Source organism: Lepidochelys kempii, chromosome 3 (genome assembly GCF_965140285.1).
Source record: "Lepidochelys kempii isolate rLepKem1 chromosome 3, rLepKem1.hap1, whole genome shotgun sequence".
In the NCBI taxonomy this organism is placed as follows: Eukaryota; Metazoa; Chordata; order Testudines; family Cheloniidae; genus Lepidochelys; species Lepidochelys kempii.
The window spans coordinates 123369950-123387025 of record NC_136382.1 but is presented as its reverse complement, the minus strand read 5'-3'; the positions used below and the strand labels follow the sequence as shown (position 1 = coordinate 123387025).

Genomic DNA, 17076 nt, shown 5'->3' with positions numbered 1-17076 from the left:
CGATACTATATAGGCTTCCATTGTCACAGAAATAAGACCAGTCTTCACTTATTTAGAGCAAGGCATTATAAATACTATCCTTAGTTTTCATATGACAGTAACTTTTGTGATGAACATTTGAGGAAAAGCATTAATATGTTATAGTGTGTAGCATCATGCATCATAATGCCCGGACCTCATGTGGTTTCATGTGGTACTTTTTCTCTATGGATCCAGAAAATCATACTGTGTACTACTAATATTGAAACTATGCAGTATGGGATATGGCCTTCATTAGGGTTTTTTTGCAAAGAACAAAATATGTGCCTAGCAAGGAGTTTTTGCAGGGAATTCATTTTAAATCATTTGTAATGAATACCCCCCCTTAGTGCTGGCAGTGGTGATTTTCTTTCTGCTGTCTCAGATGTCAACTAGACTAAGATAAAGAGAAGACATGAGCTACAGGTATGTAATCTTCTCTTTATCTCTCCTTCAATATTTCAGGAGTTTTATTTTAAATGTGGAGCACACCCAACTTCTGACAATGAAACATCTGTGGCTTTGAACCTCATTACAACAAACAGCCGGCATATCACATGTATAACGTGCACAGATATTAGGTAAGTACTGTGTAGAGTATCACAGAGACACAATTTCAGTGCTTCAAAGTACTTATTTCTGAAGTTTCTTTTTCCTGTTTTTCTTTCCTCCATTTTTTCCTTCTTTGGTGTAATGATAGACTATGTGTTAATTTTTTCTAATTGTGTTCTTCTGTTTTGCCAACATAAATAAGATCTACAGCTTGTAGACACAGTTGAAATGCAGGTGCAGATCTGATCACTTGTGCCCTTAACCACTTGAAGTCAACAAGGTAGTGGCACAAGTGATCAGATTTGTCCCCGTAAGTCATTTTTGGAGCGTAACATTTTGGGCCAAATTTCTGAGCGCAAGAAATGTTCCCATGAAAAGGGAAACTGAGCCTTATGAAGACCCCCCTCTCCCCCCCCCGTTTCTTTAATTGTTTAATATAACTAAACAAAATTCCTTTTGATGCAAGATCTAACTTACAAACTGGCCACAGTATGTGATATTCAATATCCTATATTAGAAAAACACTAACTGTAAATATGTGGATTAAAAATCAGTTGCTTGTCAGTGATTTTAATACAAACAATCCCATGATTTATAACACTTTCCAGTAATTGATTTCAAGTGTCTGGTGCATCTGATTGAAAATTTGTTATATCTTATCCCTCAATTTTGTCTTTAATTGACTTTGTGATCTTAAAGAAAAAAGTAATGTGACATGCTTATTAGGGAAGCAAGGATGCTGGTATGATTACTTTCTGATTATTAAACAGAAGTGGCTTCCAAACAAAGATAGTCATTAGACATCCGAATTCTTTTCTGCATATTTTCCCAGTGCATGTGCATCTGTTTATGAGAAATATTGGAGAGGCATCACATAACTGATAACACCATACTATTCCCTATAAATAAATAATTATTATATCTCAGCATTGAGTGGTCTGCAGCTTGCAAGAGTAGAAATGTGCAAGTTTTCAAAATATGCAAAGCCAGGGTTTTTATTATAAGAGATCATGAAGGGTGAGTTAAACTATCTCCAAATAGTTTGTCTAGGACTAAAAAGGGATTTCTGTAAATGAATTTCTGGTTGAAGATAATGGGATGTTCTTACCTCATCCCAGACACAGTGCAATATACTACATTAAGCTGTTTTTCAGTGCTTGCTGCTGCATTGACAGAGTATGACTGGTTGCTGACAGTAGTTGACTGAAGAAAATGAGTATTACTGATAGGCTAAAAGATAAGTGTGCTTTGAAAAGAATAGTATGGTGTCCATCACTTCACATATGCTTGGGATTTATAACAGTGTAATCTGTCTCTTTTTAAAATTCATCTTGCAGGCATTCTGTAGTTTATTACTTTAATAACTTATACCAGTGGTTAGGCACTAATGCCACTCCATAGGTAAGGTTTCAGAGTGGTAGCCGTGTTAGTCTGTATCAGCAAAAACAACAAGGAGTCCTTGTGACACTTTAGACTAAGATTTATTTGGGCATAAGCTTCTGTGGGCTAAAACCCACTTCATTAGATGCATGGAGTCAAAAATACAGTAAGGGGTATATATATTACAGCACATGAAAAGATGGGAGTTGCCTTACAAAGTGGAGGGTCAGTGCTAATGAGGCCAATTCAATTAAGGTGGAAGTGGCCTATTCTCAACAGTTGACAAGAAGGGGTGAATTTTAACAGAGGGAAAATTACCTGTATCAAATATCATTCTGGTGTGTATTAACAGGAATGTCATATTTAAGACATGGGAGGTAATTGTTCCTTTCTACATTGCACTAGTGGGCCTCAGCTGAAGTACTGTGTCTAGTTTGGGGCACCACAGTTTAGGACTAATTAGAGAGAGTCCAGAGGAGAGCAACTCACATGATGATATGTTTAGAAAACTTGACCTATGAGGAAAAGTTTAAAAAAAAAACCCTGGGCATGTTGAGTCTTCAGAAAAGCAGACTGAGGGGGAGACCTAACAACAGTCTTCAAATATGCTAAGACTGTTATAAAGAGGATTGTGATTAATTGTTCTCCATGTCCACCGAAGGTAGGACAAAAAGTTTTAATGGGCTTAATCTGCAATAAAGGAGATGTAGGATTTTTTTTATCTCATTTAACTATATAGGTAGTTAAGCATTGGAATAGGCTTCCCAGCGAAGTGGTTGAATCCCCCTCATTGGAGCTTTTTAAGAACAACTTAGACAAACGTCTGTCAGGGATGGTATAATTTTACTTAGTCCTGCCTCTGCATAGGGGACTGGATTACAAGACCTCTCAAGGTCTCTTCCAAATCTACATTTCTGTGATTTTGTAATTGTTCCTAAATAGCATTGCCAGTCCCTGAGGAATCCTAGTTGGGAGTGCAGATTGAGAATCCTGTTTTGTCTTGTTGAGTGCTGACAATCTGATTTTATCTGACCAGACATAAACAAGGTTCCTAAGGCTTGTCAGGGGAAGAGAGGAAGGGAAGGAGTACTTGGCCAGTGGACCTTATGAGGGCCCCATGACCCTCCTAATTTCTGAGGAGTAGAGAGTCCTCCAGTGAGCTTCTGAAGACTCATCAGGGTTATAATGTATTTAATCAGTCAGAGCCCTGTTTCTGTGTACCTCCTAAGGTCTGCTCTGCCCTAGCAGACTGGAGGAAGCCCATAGGAAGTGGGGAATGCGCCTCCAGCTTCTCCCCATTCCCACACTAAAACATTTGTAAGAAAACCAAATAAGTCCTCAACCAAAAAAGTATTTTATGTTCCCTCAGTTTTAACTTTTCTTTAATAAATAAGAGTAAAACCCTTACAATGCTGTAGTTCCAAAACAAATCTTGCCCCACTACCACCAGGAAATTCAGAGTTAAGGTTAAACTTACAATAAAACTAAACATTTTCCAGTACAGAATTATACATTTAAGGAAGCTAAACTATACTGATGCTGCCCCAATCTGTATGCCAACTTCCCATTTTATCCATTTTGAAACTGCTGACCAAAAAGCAGTGTGGAATGGTGATGGATGGAGGATCCTCCTGCCATAGTTAACTCAGGCTCTTACTCAGGTGTTTCCTCTAATCACCCTCCCATCCACACATGCAATACTCTCACCCATGTTCAATGGTGCTTTTAACCTAGCCTAGCTGATCTATCGTCAGGTATAGGCTATATGATCCTTTCACTCGAACTGGGAAACCTGCCCACTTTATAGTGAAGGTACAGGATAAATCATCTGAGTGCTGATAGTAATCAAAAGCCTTCCCACAATTTCCCTATGTGCTCAGGACAGACCAGTTCTTCCACAATTCAATGGGAAAGAATCATAGAGCAGCTCAATTTACTGCAAGACAAAGAAGCATGAGAGGTGTCCCAGCAATACACACTGGTGAACGCAGCACTAGTGAGGACCCAGTAACTTGGGTATGGCTTTGCAGAGTGGCAACTTACCCCCAGACTAGGCTAAGCCAAGTGTTGATCGCCTGAATTAAATCTGTAGTGAAGACATACCATATGTTCCAGCTAGATCAGAGTGGCAACAGGACTATTCATGCCGTGGGTCTCCCTGCACAGGGCCAAGGAATCCGCAGGAGTGGAAGTGGCTGTCTCACTCCCCAGGACACCTTCCAGTGCAGTCAGGGAGCACCAGGAGGTACAGTAGGTTAGGGAAGAGGTTCCCTTCCTTCCTTCCCTTGCTTCTTCTAACCCCTCAGACCTCATGCCGGCTCTATTTTCCCAGCCCTAGTCCCTATGTACAGTGGGTTAACAGGAGGGAAGACCACTTCGATGAACCTATTTGACCCTACAGGAGGGGTGCCATGATTCCGAGGACCTCCAAAATTCTTAGGAGTAAGACTCAATTTTTCAGGCCCAGGGGAGGTCTGCAGCATCAGGACTCCCTCCATAGGATGGTGGGGGTAGCAGAGAAATTATTGTGAAAAGAATAAGAGGGTATGCCCACCCTTGTTCCAAGGGCTTCCTAAGGTCTGCTGAATCAGGACTTCTTGTCTTGTGGCCCTTCTGGCATCTGTAGAAACAGACCTCTTCTATGGGCGATCTTAGGACCATTTGAAAAAACAAACAAACAAGGAAATGCACTGCCACTTGCATACGTTAAGATTAAGTTAACCGTGCAGACACACATTATTACACTGAGTGTTGATTACTTTTCAGGTGTTAGATTTCAAAACTTGTAGAAATCCAGGAAACAGTTGTCTTATAAGAATCCCAAGCATTTGTAAGTGTGAAAATTTATATTTGAGGTACCCAGATGACCTTAACTCTGCTTCTGTAATGAAGGCCTGAAATAATGAAATGCTCAGGCTACCATATCCACTCATAATACTTTCATTTTATCACTGACCACCAAGACAAGAACAATTTACTTTCAAACGTATGGTGGTTGTGTCAACTATGGCTTTCTTTGTTGTCATTATACGCTTCACAGAAGAAAAACTGTTTTTCAAATTGTTGATTAAACTGATAGAATACTAAATGTAATTGTCCCCCACTCTTCCTTACGGAGTCAGTCCTGTGACTGGGCAGGCAGTTATCTAAGTATCATTAGACACAGGATTTGTGTGTCAACAACAGATACATAAAGCCATTTATAAATGCTATCTGAGGCACATTTTTGATGTTCCACTTGCAAGTTGCATAAGTAGAGTGCCTTCTCCAAATTTAAGATGTCCTGGTCTGTAGTCTGTGGATTCCTGAGACTTTAGAAAAAGTCCTTCATCCAAATTTAACACATTTTACAAAGGACTAAAGATGGGAGGCAAGGATCAATGGAGGGCAGAGGTAACTATGACCTTCCGTACTTCCAAATATTTGTGGTTTTTTTGTAAAATCTTCATTTCCTGAGTTTCTAATTCTTTCTTTTAACTCTAGTGTTCTTGGAAGTCTAATAAAAACATAAAACATTTATATATAGCTACAACCTTAGTTTCACCTAACAAAGATTTTTGGGTGGGGATTTATTAATGATTTTTTTGTAGTAGTCACTTGTCAGTACATAGCTCAGGTCTGAGAATTGCTGACCAGTGAGGTCTACTTTCTAGTTGTGTTTTATGATCATATATAGTTAGTGCACCACATGCCGAGCACTTTAAGCCCCGAGAAGCTTGGCACAGACTGTATATGCTACCTTAGCTTCAGCATGCAGTGCAAAGCTCATGAAAAAAATTTTATTTAAAGCAGCAGTATACTCTGATATGCAGAAAAAATACAAAGTAGAAGTAATGTTTAAACCCATCACCAATTTTTAGTCTCAAGCTTGCATTAGGCACACTGTCTATTTGCCCTGGGTTTATATCTGATATGAATATTTTCATGCAGCTCTGACCGACAGTGAAATACTTCAGAACCGAAACCTCTTACAGAGTTATGCTAAATCCATAGGCAGTATTCCAGGTAGTGTGTTATATGTCAATGTTTTCTGCTTATCTACAGCAGAGTGAAAGTGTGAGTTGGCAGTCTTTATACACACATTTTTTTTCTTGTAGCATTCAAGGTGATGGGCTGCTATTTTATGTCTTTGAAGAAGCTCTTAATGGATTGAGCAAACAGCAGAAACTTGAAACAAGCACTGAAACTGGCCAATCCTTAAGGGAAAATCTGCTTTTGTCAACTGTTTCCAGTAGAAATAACATCAAAAGGGTTATGAGTACCCCTGGGTAACTGTAAATCAGGCTCAGAAATAACAACAATGTTAAGCAATATAAAAATAAAATGTACAGAGCAAAAGTGCCTCACGTCATCTTTCACAAACTAGGTAGTGTACAATTCCTAAAGGCACCATTATTTTTAGCATTCCAAGAGATGTGTAGGTATAAAGATATATAGAGCTTGCCATTATTTAGTACAGAGGAAGAATTCCCCAAAAGGAGAGGTATTTGCTGTTGTATTGATCAAAGTTTACATTTTTTATTTTACAAATACTCATTTCATAATCCTGAAAATATATACTAAACAGAGAGAGGAAAAACAATGAAAAAAAATTGTTCCCAGGTTAGATTTTTTTGTAAGCAAGCAGGGGATTTTTTTTTTAATGCATTCCTATTGCTGGAGCCAGTGAGATTGCTTGATTTCACTATTACAAGGTGTTCTTACCTTCAAGGATAAATGGAAGGTAAAAGCTTGTCAAAATTCCTTGCAGCCAAATCATTTCAAGTTGTGCTAGACTTCACAGGCAGAAAAGGATTGGAAAAGGTCAGTATTTGGATAGAAGAACTCAAAGGAAAAGTGCTATAGGAAGTACTAAAAAAAGAAAAGGAGTACTTGTGGCACCTTAGAGACTAACCAATTTATTTGAGCATAAGCTTTCGTGAGCTACAGCTCACTTCATAGGAAGTACTGTTTGAGATGGAATAGGTATCACTCTTCTCCCTGAGTCAATAATGAACTAATGCTTCAGCATGATATTAGGGACACTCTGCTCACTAATCCAGCTCTAGTATCCAAAACCTCCAAAGAGCTTTCAACTGAATGCTTTTATAAAAAGGAAAAAATGCTGAAAAATGATTTCCCTCCTCTAACTTTTGTAGTGTTTCCCTTCTCGATTACTTTGTTCTAAGGGCCAGGACTGAGGAAATCCTGGATCACACACTGGTTTAATGGTGCAATGTTTCACAAACCATCAGAGCTAGAAACATCTGCATTATCTAAAGATCCCAGCTGTGCAGGATTCTTAGTCTCTGGGATCTTACGTGCATATCAGAAGACTGTTGGAACTCCCCAATAAGGATTTTCTTTACCCTTAATGACAGTATTAGTGGAGTAGAAAGTGACTCAGACCCCTTACTGCCTGCAGTGTGCTACCCACTAATGAATATAAGCACTGCATATTATTTTGAGGTAAGATATCTCAGCATTGTGTTTGTTAGAAAAGATCTTTAAAGAAATTATTTTGATTTTCTTTTTTTCTGTGGACAACCTGGCTTATAAAAATTTGTGCAATATTAATAGGGGATGGATATACAGTCAAGTACTATGTTGAAGCTTTTGAGACATGATGTATTTTTTCTAAAATACTTCTTGCAGAAAATATGACAATGTACATGTGGTAGTTTTACTGAGGACCCACCAAGGCAGAGGAGGAACTTTGTCACAGGACCTTGAAGATCAAAGGGGGTTAAAAAAGAAGATTGTATTAAGTATTAAATCTGTCTTTCCTAAATACTGTGACCAAAAGCAACAAGTCTAACACTTTCCCTTTTAATGCTCCTCTTGAAATTAATGGGATTTCTTAAAAATCAATTTAGGTATGTCAAGGTTCCTTCCCCATTCTGAACTCTAGGGTACAGATGTGGGGACCTGCATGAAAAAAACCCTAAGCTTTATTTTTACCAGCTTAGGTTAAAACTTCCCCAAGGTACAAACTATTTTGTCCCTGGACTTTATTGCTGCCACCAACAAGCGTCTAAAAATATATAACAGGGAAAGAGCCCACTGGGAAACGTCTTTCTCGCACAAAATACCCCCAAGCCCTACACCCCCTTTCCTGGGGAAGGCTTGATAAAAATCCTCACCAATTTGCATAGGTGAACACAGACCCAAACCCTTGGATCTTAAGAACAATGAAAAAGCAACCAGGTTCTTAAAAGAAGAATTTTAATTAAAGAAAAAGTAAAAGAATCACCTCTGTAAAATCAGGATGGTAAATATCTTACAGGGTAATAAGATTCAAAACATAGAGAATCCCTCTCGGCAAAACCTTAAGTTACAAAAAGACACAAAAACAGGAATATACATTCCATTCAGCACAGCTTATTTTATCAGCCATTTAAACAAAACAGAATCTAACGCATATCTAACTAGATTGCTTACTGACTTTTTACAGGAGTTCTGACCTGCATTCCTGCTCTAGTCCTGGCAAAAGCAACACACAGACAGAGAGAGCTTTTGTTCCCCCCGCCCCCGCAGCTTTGAAAGTATCTTGTCTCCTCATTGGTCATTCTGATCAGGTGCCAGCGAGGTTACCTTAGCTTCTTAACCCTTTACAGGTGAAAGGGCTTTTCCTCTGGCCAGGAGGGATTTAAAGGTGTTTACCCTTCCCTTTATATTTATGACAAGGTAAAATAACAAATTCATCAAACATCAGACTAAGAACTGTTACTAATTGGGTTAGGCCTCCAAAATGCATTCAGTGAAAGCACAAAAGAATTCAGATTATTTAGTTGTAATGTTTGGGAACAGATATCTACAAAAATATAGAGAACATTTTATTGACATTGATACTTCGAAATGTGAACCATGTCCACTTTAATGCTAGTGGATCTTAAACATAAAAATTAAACATTAAACATTAATTAAACATTAAATCCTAGCGGATCTTAAACATAAAAAAGAAGCTTACAAGAAGTGGACGGTTGGACATATGACCAGGGAAGAGTATAAAAATATTGCTCGGGCATGTAGGAATGAAATCAGGAGGGCCAAATCGCACCTGGAGCTGCAGCTAGCAAGAGATGTCAAGAGTAACAAGAAGGGTTTCTTCAGGTATGTTGGCAACAAGAAGAAAGCCAAGGAAAGTGTGTGCCCCTTACTGAATGAGGGAGGCAACCTAGTGACAGAGGATGTGGAAAAAGCTAATGTACTCCATGCTTTTTTTGCCTCTGTCTTCACTAACAAGGTCAGCTCCCAGACTGCTGAGCTGGGCATCACAACATGGGGAGTAGATGGCCAGCCCTATGTGGAGAAAGAAGTGGTTAGGGACTATTTAGAAAAGCTGGATGTGCACAAGTCCGTGGGGCCGGACGAGTTGCATCCGATAGTTCTAAAGGAATTGGCAGCTGTGATTGCAGAGCCATTGGCCATTATCTTTGAAAACTCGTGGCGAACGGGGGAAGTCCCAGATGACTGGAAAAAGGCTAATGTAGTGCCAATCTTTAAAAAAGGGAAGGAGGAGGATCCTGGGAACTACAGGCCAGTCAGCCTCACCTCAGTCCCTGGAAAAATCATGGAGCAGGTCCTCAAAGAATCAATCCTGAAGCACTTGCATGAGAAGAAAGTGATCAGGAACAGCCAGCATGGATTCACCAAGGGAAGGTCATGCCTGACTAATCTAATCGCCTTCTATGATGAGATTACTGGTTGTGTGGATGAAGGGAAAGCAGTGGATGTATTGTTTCTTGACTTTAGCAAAGCTTTTGACACAGTCTCCCACAGTATTCTTGTCAGCAAGTTAAAGAAGTATGGGCTGGATGAATGCACTATAAGGTGGGTAGAAAGCTGGCTAGATTGTCGGGCTCAACGGGTAGTGATCAATGGCTCCATGTCTAGTTGACAGCCGGTGTCAAGTGGAGTGCCCCAGGGGTCGGTCCTGGGGCCGGTTTTGTTCAATATCTTCATAAATGATCTGGAGGATGGTGTGGATAGCACTCTCAGCAAATTTGCGGATGATACTAAACTAGGAGGAGTGGTAGATACACTGGAGGGCAGGGATAGGATACAAAAGAGGGACCTAGACAAATTGGAGGATTGGGCCAAAAGAAATCTGATGAGGTTCAATAAGGGTCCTGCACTTAGGATGGAAGAACCCAATGCACAGCTATAGACTAGGGACCGAATGGCTAGGCAGCAGTTCTGCGGAAAAGGACCTAGGGGTGACAGTGGACGAGAAGCTGGATATGAGTCAGCAGTGTGCCCTTGTTGCCAAGAAGGCCAATGGCATTTTGGGATGTATAAGTAGGGGCATAGTGAGCAGATCGAGGGACGTGATCGTTCCCCTCTATTCAACATTGGTGAGGCCTCATCTGGAGTACTGTGTCCAGTTTTGGGCCCCACACTACAAGAAGGATGTGGATAAATTGGAGAGAGTCCAGCGAAGGGCAACGAAAATGATTAGGGGTCTGGAACACATGACTTATGAGGAGAGGCTGAGGGAACTGGGATTGTTTAGTCTGCAGAAGAGAAGAATGAGGGGGGATTTGATAGCTGCTTTCAACTACCTGAGAGGTGGTTCCAGGGAGGATGGTTCTAGACTATTCTCAGTGGTAGAAGAGGACAGGACAAGGAGTAATGGTCTCAAGTTGCAGTGGGGGGAGGTTTAGGTTGGATATTAGGAAAAACTTTTTCACTAGGAGGGTTGTGAAACACTGGAATGCGTTACCTAGGGAGGTGGTAGAATCTCCTTCCTTAGAAGTTTTTAAGGTCAGGCTTGACAAAGCCCTGGCTGGGATGATTTAATTGGGGATTGGTCCTGCTTTGAGCAGGGGGTTGGACTAGATGACCTCCGGAGGTCCCTTCCAACCCTGATATTCTATGATTCTATGAATGCTAGTAAGTGACCTTCATTTCTCCGATGGGAAACACTGTGGGTCTTGGAGGCAAGCAGCTGCATCAACAGGACTTCCTGAAAACATTAGAAGTGCTTATGCATGAAAATCAGCCGCCTTATCTTTTCATCTCACTTTCACTGCTGGTATATAGTAGCACCCGCTGGCAGTGACTGGTCAGCATTGCAATTCCTGCTGTTTTGCCTCCGAATCTTTTAAGATTAGCATTGCCCTTGCATCCAAATGCTGTACTGCTTAACATCCAGTCTCTTCTAACCTCTAGTAAAGCATTGTGAGAAAGCTACTGGGGTGTTAGCTTGTACATATCCTTCATTGGCAGTGGTTAAGGTAAGCAGAGGGCAGGTGGGTGGGAGGGAGGAAGGAGCATAGCTCTTCTCTGTTGAAAGCAGAGGGAGAGCCCCTCCATCTCTTCCTAGTTCGAATGAACAGCACTCCATCATAACTCCCTCTTCGTCTTCCCCTGGTGCAGTGAGAGCCCCTCAAACTACTGCTCATTAGGCGGTAGTTGACTTGGGGCACAGAGGAAGGAGGCCTGTAGGCAGCATTGTTTACCACAGGTATAAAAAGAAGCACCTTGAGTTACATTTTTTAATTTTTACTTTTGAAATCTGATTCAGAATAAAAAGAAAATCCACATACAAGTGTCGCAACAATCTCTGTAATTTGTCATAGCTATATTGATGCAAGATATACAGCTCTTCTCTCAACCTGGGTTTTTGTCATTCGTTTCACATGAAGTCTGCAGGATGCAGAGTATATTGCCAGTAATAAGTGGACTTTTAATTACATGTGTCTTAACAATTAAGGTTCTTCTCTGCAATTATTGTTTCTGGCACAGATTTTACAGAGAACTATTTTTGCAGGCTCCTCTGCTTATATCTACTTAATAAAGTATACTACATAACACAGAGAATTAATTAACGCACTCCCACCTGGAAAGTATCTGTCTGAAAGTTGTCAGTTATCTGGATCTATCCTATACAAGATATGGTGGTTTTGGATCCTAATCTTTTGTGAGAATATCTATCAGCATGACTGTATTCAAAGTATGATCAGTCATTGGTAGTTATTAGTCACTGTTATTTCATTTATTAAAGCATTGCAGATTTTTTTTTACAGAAATGTAAAATAATTACTTAAAACTGTCACTCTGCTTAATTTTTTATCATGGTTTTTAATGTTTTCTCTGTAATGCTTTCACATTAAGAATTAGTGTGCTTGTTTAGAGAGAGTTATGTGGTAATTTATAACTGTGGGCAGTACAAGGGTCATAGCCTCTGGAGAGAAAGCAAAGCACAGATGTCAGTCCGGCTTGCTGGGGTATCACAGTGTAAAACCAGGGAGCTGTGGAGCCTTGAACTCCCAGTCAGGAGGGAGGGAGACATGCCTTCACTCAGTAGAGGTGATGGCTGACGAGCCCTTTGTGGACCACAGAGGGGGAATACAGGGAAATTACCTCCTAACTGTGATACTCACCATTCGTGAACTACAACACTAAGAAAGTGAGTGTGAATTTGCAATGGATAGGGGAAAAAACATGCTAAGATAGCAGTTTTCAGTTTCATACTCCAAGGGACAGTGTGGAAGAGTGAGAAGTGTTTAGAAGGAATATGACAAATGTCTGTCCTCTTAAAAAACAACAAAAAAGTCACTATTATAAAAAGTCATTAATGAAATGTCATCTAGTAATAGTAATGTCTGTTGATGAGTTGTTGATCGATATGCAGATAAATGTCATTTTCAAGTATACATGCAAATAGCTGGAAATAATAAATATCTTTTAATGCATGAAAATTTTTTGAATGCAGCATAGCTAAGATGCTGGTTATAATGTATACATACCAATAAGTACTAAAATGAATACATTTTAACAAGTATCTAATTTTATATATAATGTATTGTTCTATTTTGTTGTTGATGACAATTCTGTAGAGCTTGTATAAGGACTATTGTGTGAAAGTTACAATGGAATAAGCAATATGAAAGAGATTTTTTTTTTAAATGCCACTCACAGGAACAGAAAGAATTGGGCTTCACAGCCAGTGCCTTAAAAGAGGACCCTGAAAAATAAAAGCAGCGAGAGTAGCTTGAGGAAAAAATGAGAGAGACTGACAATGTACAGAATATATAGGAAGTGTTTCTGCTCCTAACTTCTGGCCTTAAAGCGTTGTTCACAAAGCAGGTAGCAAAGGAGTGTGTGTGTGAGGGGGAGAGAGAGCATACACAGGGGTGTTTGGATATGAGAAGGTCAGAGTTAGAATCATAGAACCATAGAACATCAGGGCTGGAAGGAACCTCAGGAGGTCATCTAGTTCAACCCCCTGCTCAAAGCAGGACTAATCCCCAATTTTTGCCCCAGATCCCTAAATGGCCTCCTCAAGGATTGAACTCACAACCCTGGGTTTAACAAGCCAATACTCAAATCACTGAGCTATCCCTCCCCTGCTTTTCATGCCTCCCTTTGACCTCTTTTGAAGGAAAAGCAAGCTCATTGGGCCCTGCGCAGGGTTGCTAAAGGTAAAGGCCATGGCCCTGTCAGGAGGGACGCTCTCCCCAAGCAAGGTGCACCAGGACAAAGGCGCAACAGTCACTTGCCTGACCCCGATGTGATTTTGAACACACAGGCAGCCCAGGGAGGAATAAATAACCCTTCCTTGAGCCAGCCAGACCTCTTGCTTGGGAGGGAGGATTCACTGTCAAAAGAAGGTAAGTGGTGGTGTTTGCCTATTCTGCTTCCAGGTTTCCACCATTATGGGGCAGATTTAGGATTAAACCTGAGCTCCATATGAGCTGTACCAACGGAGCCTGGTCAGCAGATATGCCAAATCAGTTTATGTACCAGCTATCTTAGCCCTGATCCTTCTCAGCCAGGCCTACCCACTTTGGGGGCAGTATAACCCTGCCCCTCATCCAGCCCACCCCTCAAGGCCCCAGCAAAGGAGAAGTTGTACCTCTTTTTGCTTTGCACAAAGTACTCATGCAGACTGCTTTGAAATTTAATGACACTTGTCAAGGCTGGTTCCTCACTCTGGCACTAAGAGTGCAGAAGGTAGGGGCCCTCAAGGATTCTAAAAATTAATACTGGCCACTCCAGGCTGGTATTAAACTCCCAAGGTCACAGCTTTTCTCTGACCTTGGATGGGTAGATGCTGCCAGCACCCAAATGCAAAACCCCTTGGAGCCCAGGAAGGTGCATTTGGGAAGTCCTCCCTGTGGGATACCCTCAAGCCCGTTCACCCCCCTCCGGGGAAGAGCTGAGAAAGGAAAACAAAGAAATCAGCTTGCCACCAGCTAACTAAAAACATGTGCATAAACCTCTTAGGACACCAAAAATCCAATCCTGTTCTTAAAAAAGGTAAATTTTATTAAAAACAAAAGGAAACAAAATACATCTGGAACTTAGGCTTTTGTGAGATTTTAAAAAACCCACTTACAAAAATTAAACATCAAGAATAACCACCTTGAGGTCCAGCTTAAAGGTTACAAGCACAACAAAAAGCATTTGGGGTTAGCACAGAGGAGTCCACAAGCCAATAAGAAACAGAAATAAACCTTATCATAAAAAGAAAAGGAGGACTTGTGGCACCTTAGAGACTAACAAATTTATTTGAGCATAAGCTTTCGTGAGATACTGCTCACTTCATCGGATGCATTCAGTGGAAAATACAGTGGGGAGATTTATATACATAGAGAACATGAAACAATGGGTGTTACTATACACACTGTAAGGAGAATGATCACTTAAGGTGAGCTATTCCGAGCAGGAGAGTGGGGGGGGGGAACCTTTTGTAGTGATAATCAAGGTGGGCCATTTCCAGCAGTTGACAAGAACGTCTGAGGAACAGTGGGGGGTGGAAATAAACATGTGGAAATTGTTTTACTTTGTGTAATGACCCATCCACTCCCAGTCTTTATTCAAGCCTAAGTTAATTGTATCCAGTTTGCAAATTAATTCCAATTCAGCAGTCTCTCGTTGGAGTCTGTTTTGACTTTTTTTTGTTGAAGAATTGCAACTTTTAGGTCTGTAATCGAGTGACCAGAGAGATTGAAGTGTTCTCCAACTGGTTTATGAATGTTATAATTCTTGACGTCTGATTTGTGTCCATTTATTCTTTTACATAGAGACTGTCCAGTTTAACAAATGTACATGGCAGAGGGGCATTGCTGGCACATGATGGCATATATCACATTGGTAGATGTGCAGGTGAATGAGCCTCTGATAGTGTGGCTGATGTGATTAGGCCCTATGATGGTGTCCCCTGAATAGATATGTGGACACAGTTGGCAACGGGCTTTGTTGCAAGGATAGGTTCCTGGGTTAGTGGTTCTGTTGTATGGTGTGTGGTTTTTCTAGACATTTTCTGATTTATGAGTAGGTTTTAGGATGATCTGATTTCCATACCTGACAAAAAGCTTTTTACAGCATAGTCCCAGCCCTGTTGCTGCTCTGTCCCCTCTCTCCAAAGAACCACAACACACAGACAAAGGGACGTTTTTTCCCAATTTTAAAAAGTTCTAGCCATCCCATTGGCTCTTTTGGTCAGATGACCACCCCTTTCCTTTTACCTGTGGACTTTTTAACCCTTTACAGGTAAAGCAAGTAGAGAAGAGCTACCAAGAGGGACTTCATAGCTAGCTGGCTGGCTAGGTGTCCATAAAAGGGAGCTGTTCTCCGCCCCGCCTCTTATTTATCACAACACTATATTCACTCCCCATAATAATTTTTTCTCTTCCTTTTTCAGCACTGCTAATGCTCACAAAAGGCAAAAATGCGTTTATAAGAAATAAATATTTCAGTTATCACTACTGAACAATATATTCAATTGAGTATATTTGGTTTTAAGAAGTTTTGTTTTAGTCCAATCTAATCAAGTGTTGATTATGAGAGAAATGTGCTCCACTGGGAGAAAAGAAAGGCGGAGATCATAGAAGCCTCAGTGAACTAAAGACCAGAGAGTGTTGAAGGAACTAACTGAAGCAAAAGGCATAAACAACAGCAATCAAATCCTACAAAGGGCATTGCCAAAGATGAACGTTTTGCCCATTAACTCCTAATTTATGGAAGCTATTTAAGACATAACTAGCTAATATGAAAGAAAACATCTTAAATATATTCCTGACAAAAAGTCATAATGCATTTTTTGTAATACAACAGCCAATGGATTGCTAATTGGATAGTTGGCATCGTACGCTACTACTTATTAAATAGACTCTACAAGATTCAATATTACTATAACTTTAGACATATTGAAAAAAGCAAATATTTGTGTTTAGGTAGAGATAAAGAGTAGTAAATGAAATTTTGCTTTTTAATAGAACTTATCTTTGTAAGGTGTTTTTAAAGATCTTATGAAATGGTAGCCTAATCATATCTCTTACATCTGAAAATGTCATTAATGTTGTTGTTATACCACACCAAACAGTGATTTACTTTGGTGAGAGATGAAATTTATTTGTAAAATTGGATGGATGGGATGAACAAAATAGAGACACGAGACTGTTTGTGGGGCAAATAACAAAAAACAAACAGCCAAACAAGCAGTCTAAAACCTAAAGATTTACACTGCAGAATAGCTTTAATCTAGAGAAAACCTGGGCAGAAATTGGACATGTTAACATCAGGCAAAAGTCCCATTTTCCAATGACCAAGATTAAAAATGTGAAGTACTAATAAAATAGGTAAGGTGTCAGCATGCACAAGTAACTTTATCAAATGTGGGTATGCATTTCAAGGGAGTTACTTAATGATTCAAGTTGGAGCAATAGCTGTTGGCCGAGAAGATTTCAGTACGATCTATTCGATTCTTCAGGGTAATAGCTTCAGTAGATGTTTTTTTTTAATGATATTCTGTTAAAGGCTAGTACAGAGCAACATTTTAGGAAAATCACAAAATCCATGAAAGTTGATGGCTGCTACACACACACTGCTTTTCACACTATTTGTTTCTGGGGTTTTTTTGTTTCGTTTTTTTTTTTTTTTTTTTTTAGTAATGTGCTAATCTGAGATCCTGGAACTGTATTTTTGACTTCATCCATTTCAAAGTCATATGGATACATATTTTGCTTGGGGGAATAAGGCAGGGGAGGGGGCAGTGGTTTGTTTGTGTGAAAAACCTGTTCAGGACCTAAACATCTTTTTCATGTAATTTTCTGTGTTACAAATGGCTGTGCTTCCTAGTTTTATTTTTCTATAAACTATGGTATAGAATAAACTGGTAATATAGTGATGTCAACT

General features: G+C 40.0%; 1 protein-coding gene across 2 annotated transcripts in view; it reads left to right on the top strand.

The window, feature by feature from the left end:
- PRKN (parkin RBR E3 ubiquitin protein ligase) overlaps nt 1-17076 on the top strand; it is a 1259306-nt gene that overhangs the window by 700050 nt on the left and 542180 nt on the right. For both annotated transcript variants that reach the window (XM_073337855.1, XM_073337854.1), the window contains one exon: nt 484-599. In XM_073337855.1, the coding sequence (XP_073193956.1) occupies nt 484-599 (116 nt within the window). The remainder of the gene's footprint in view (nt 1-483; nt 600-17076) is intronic.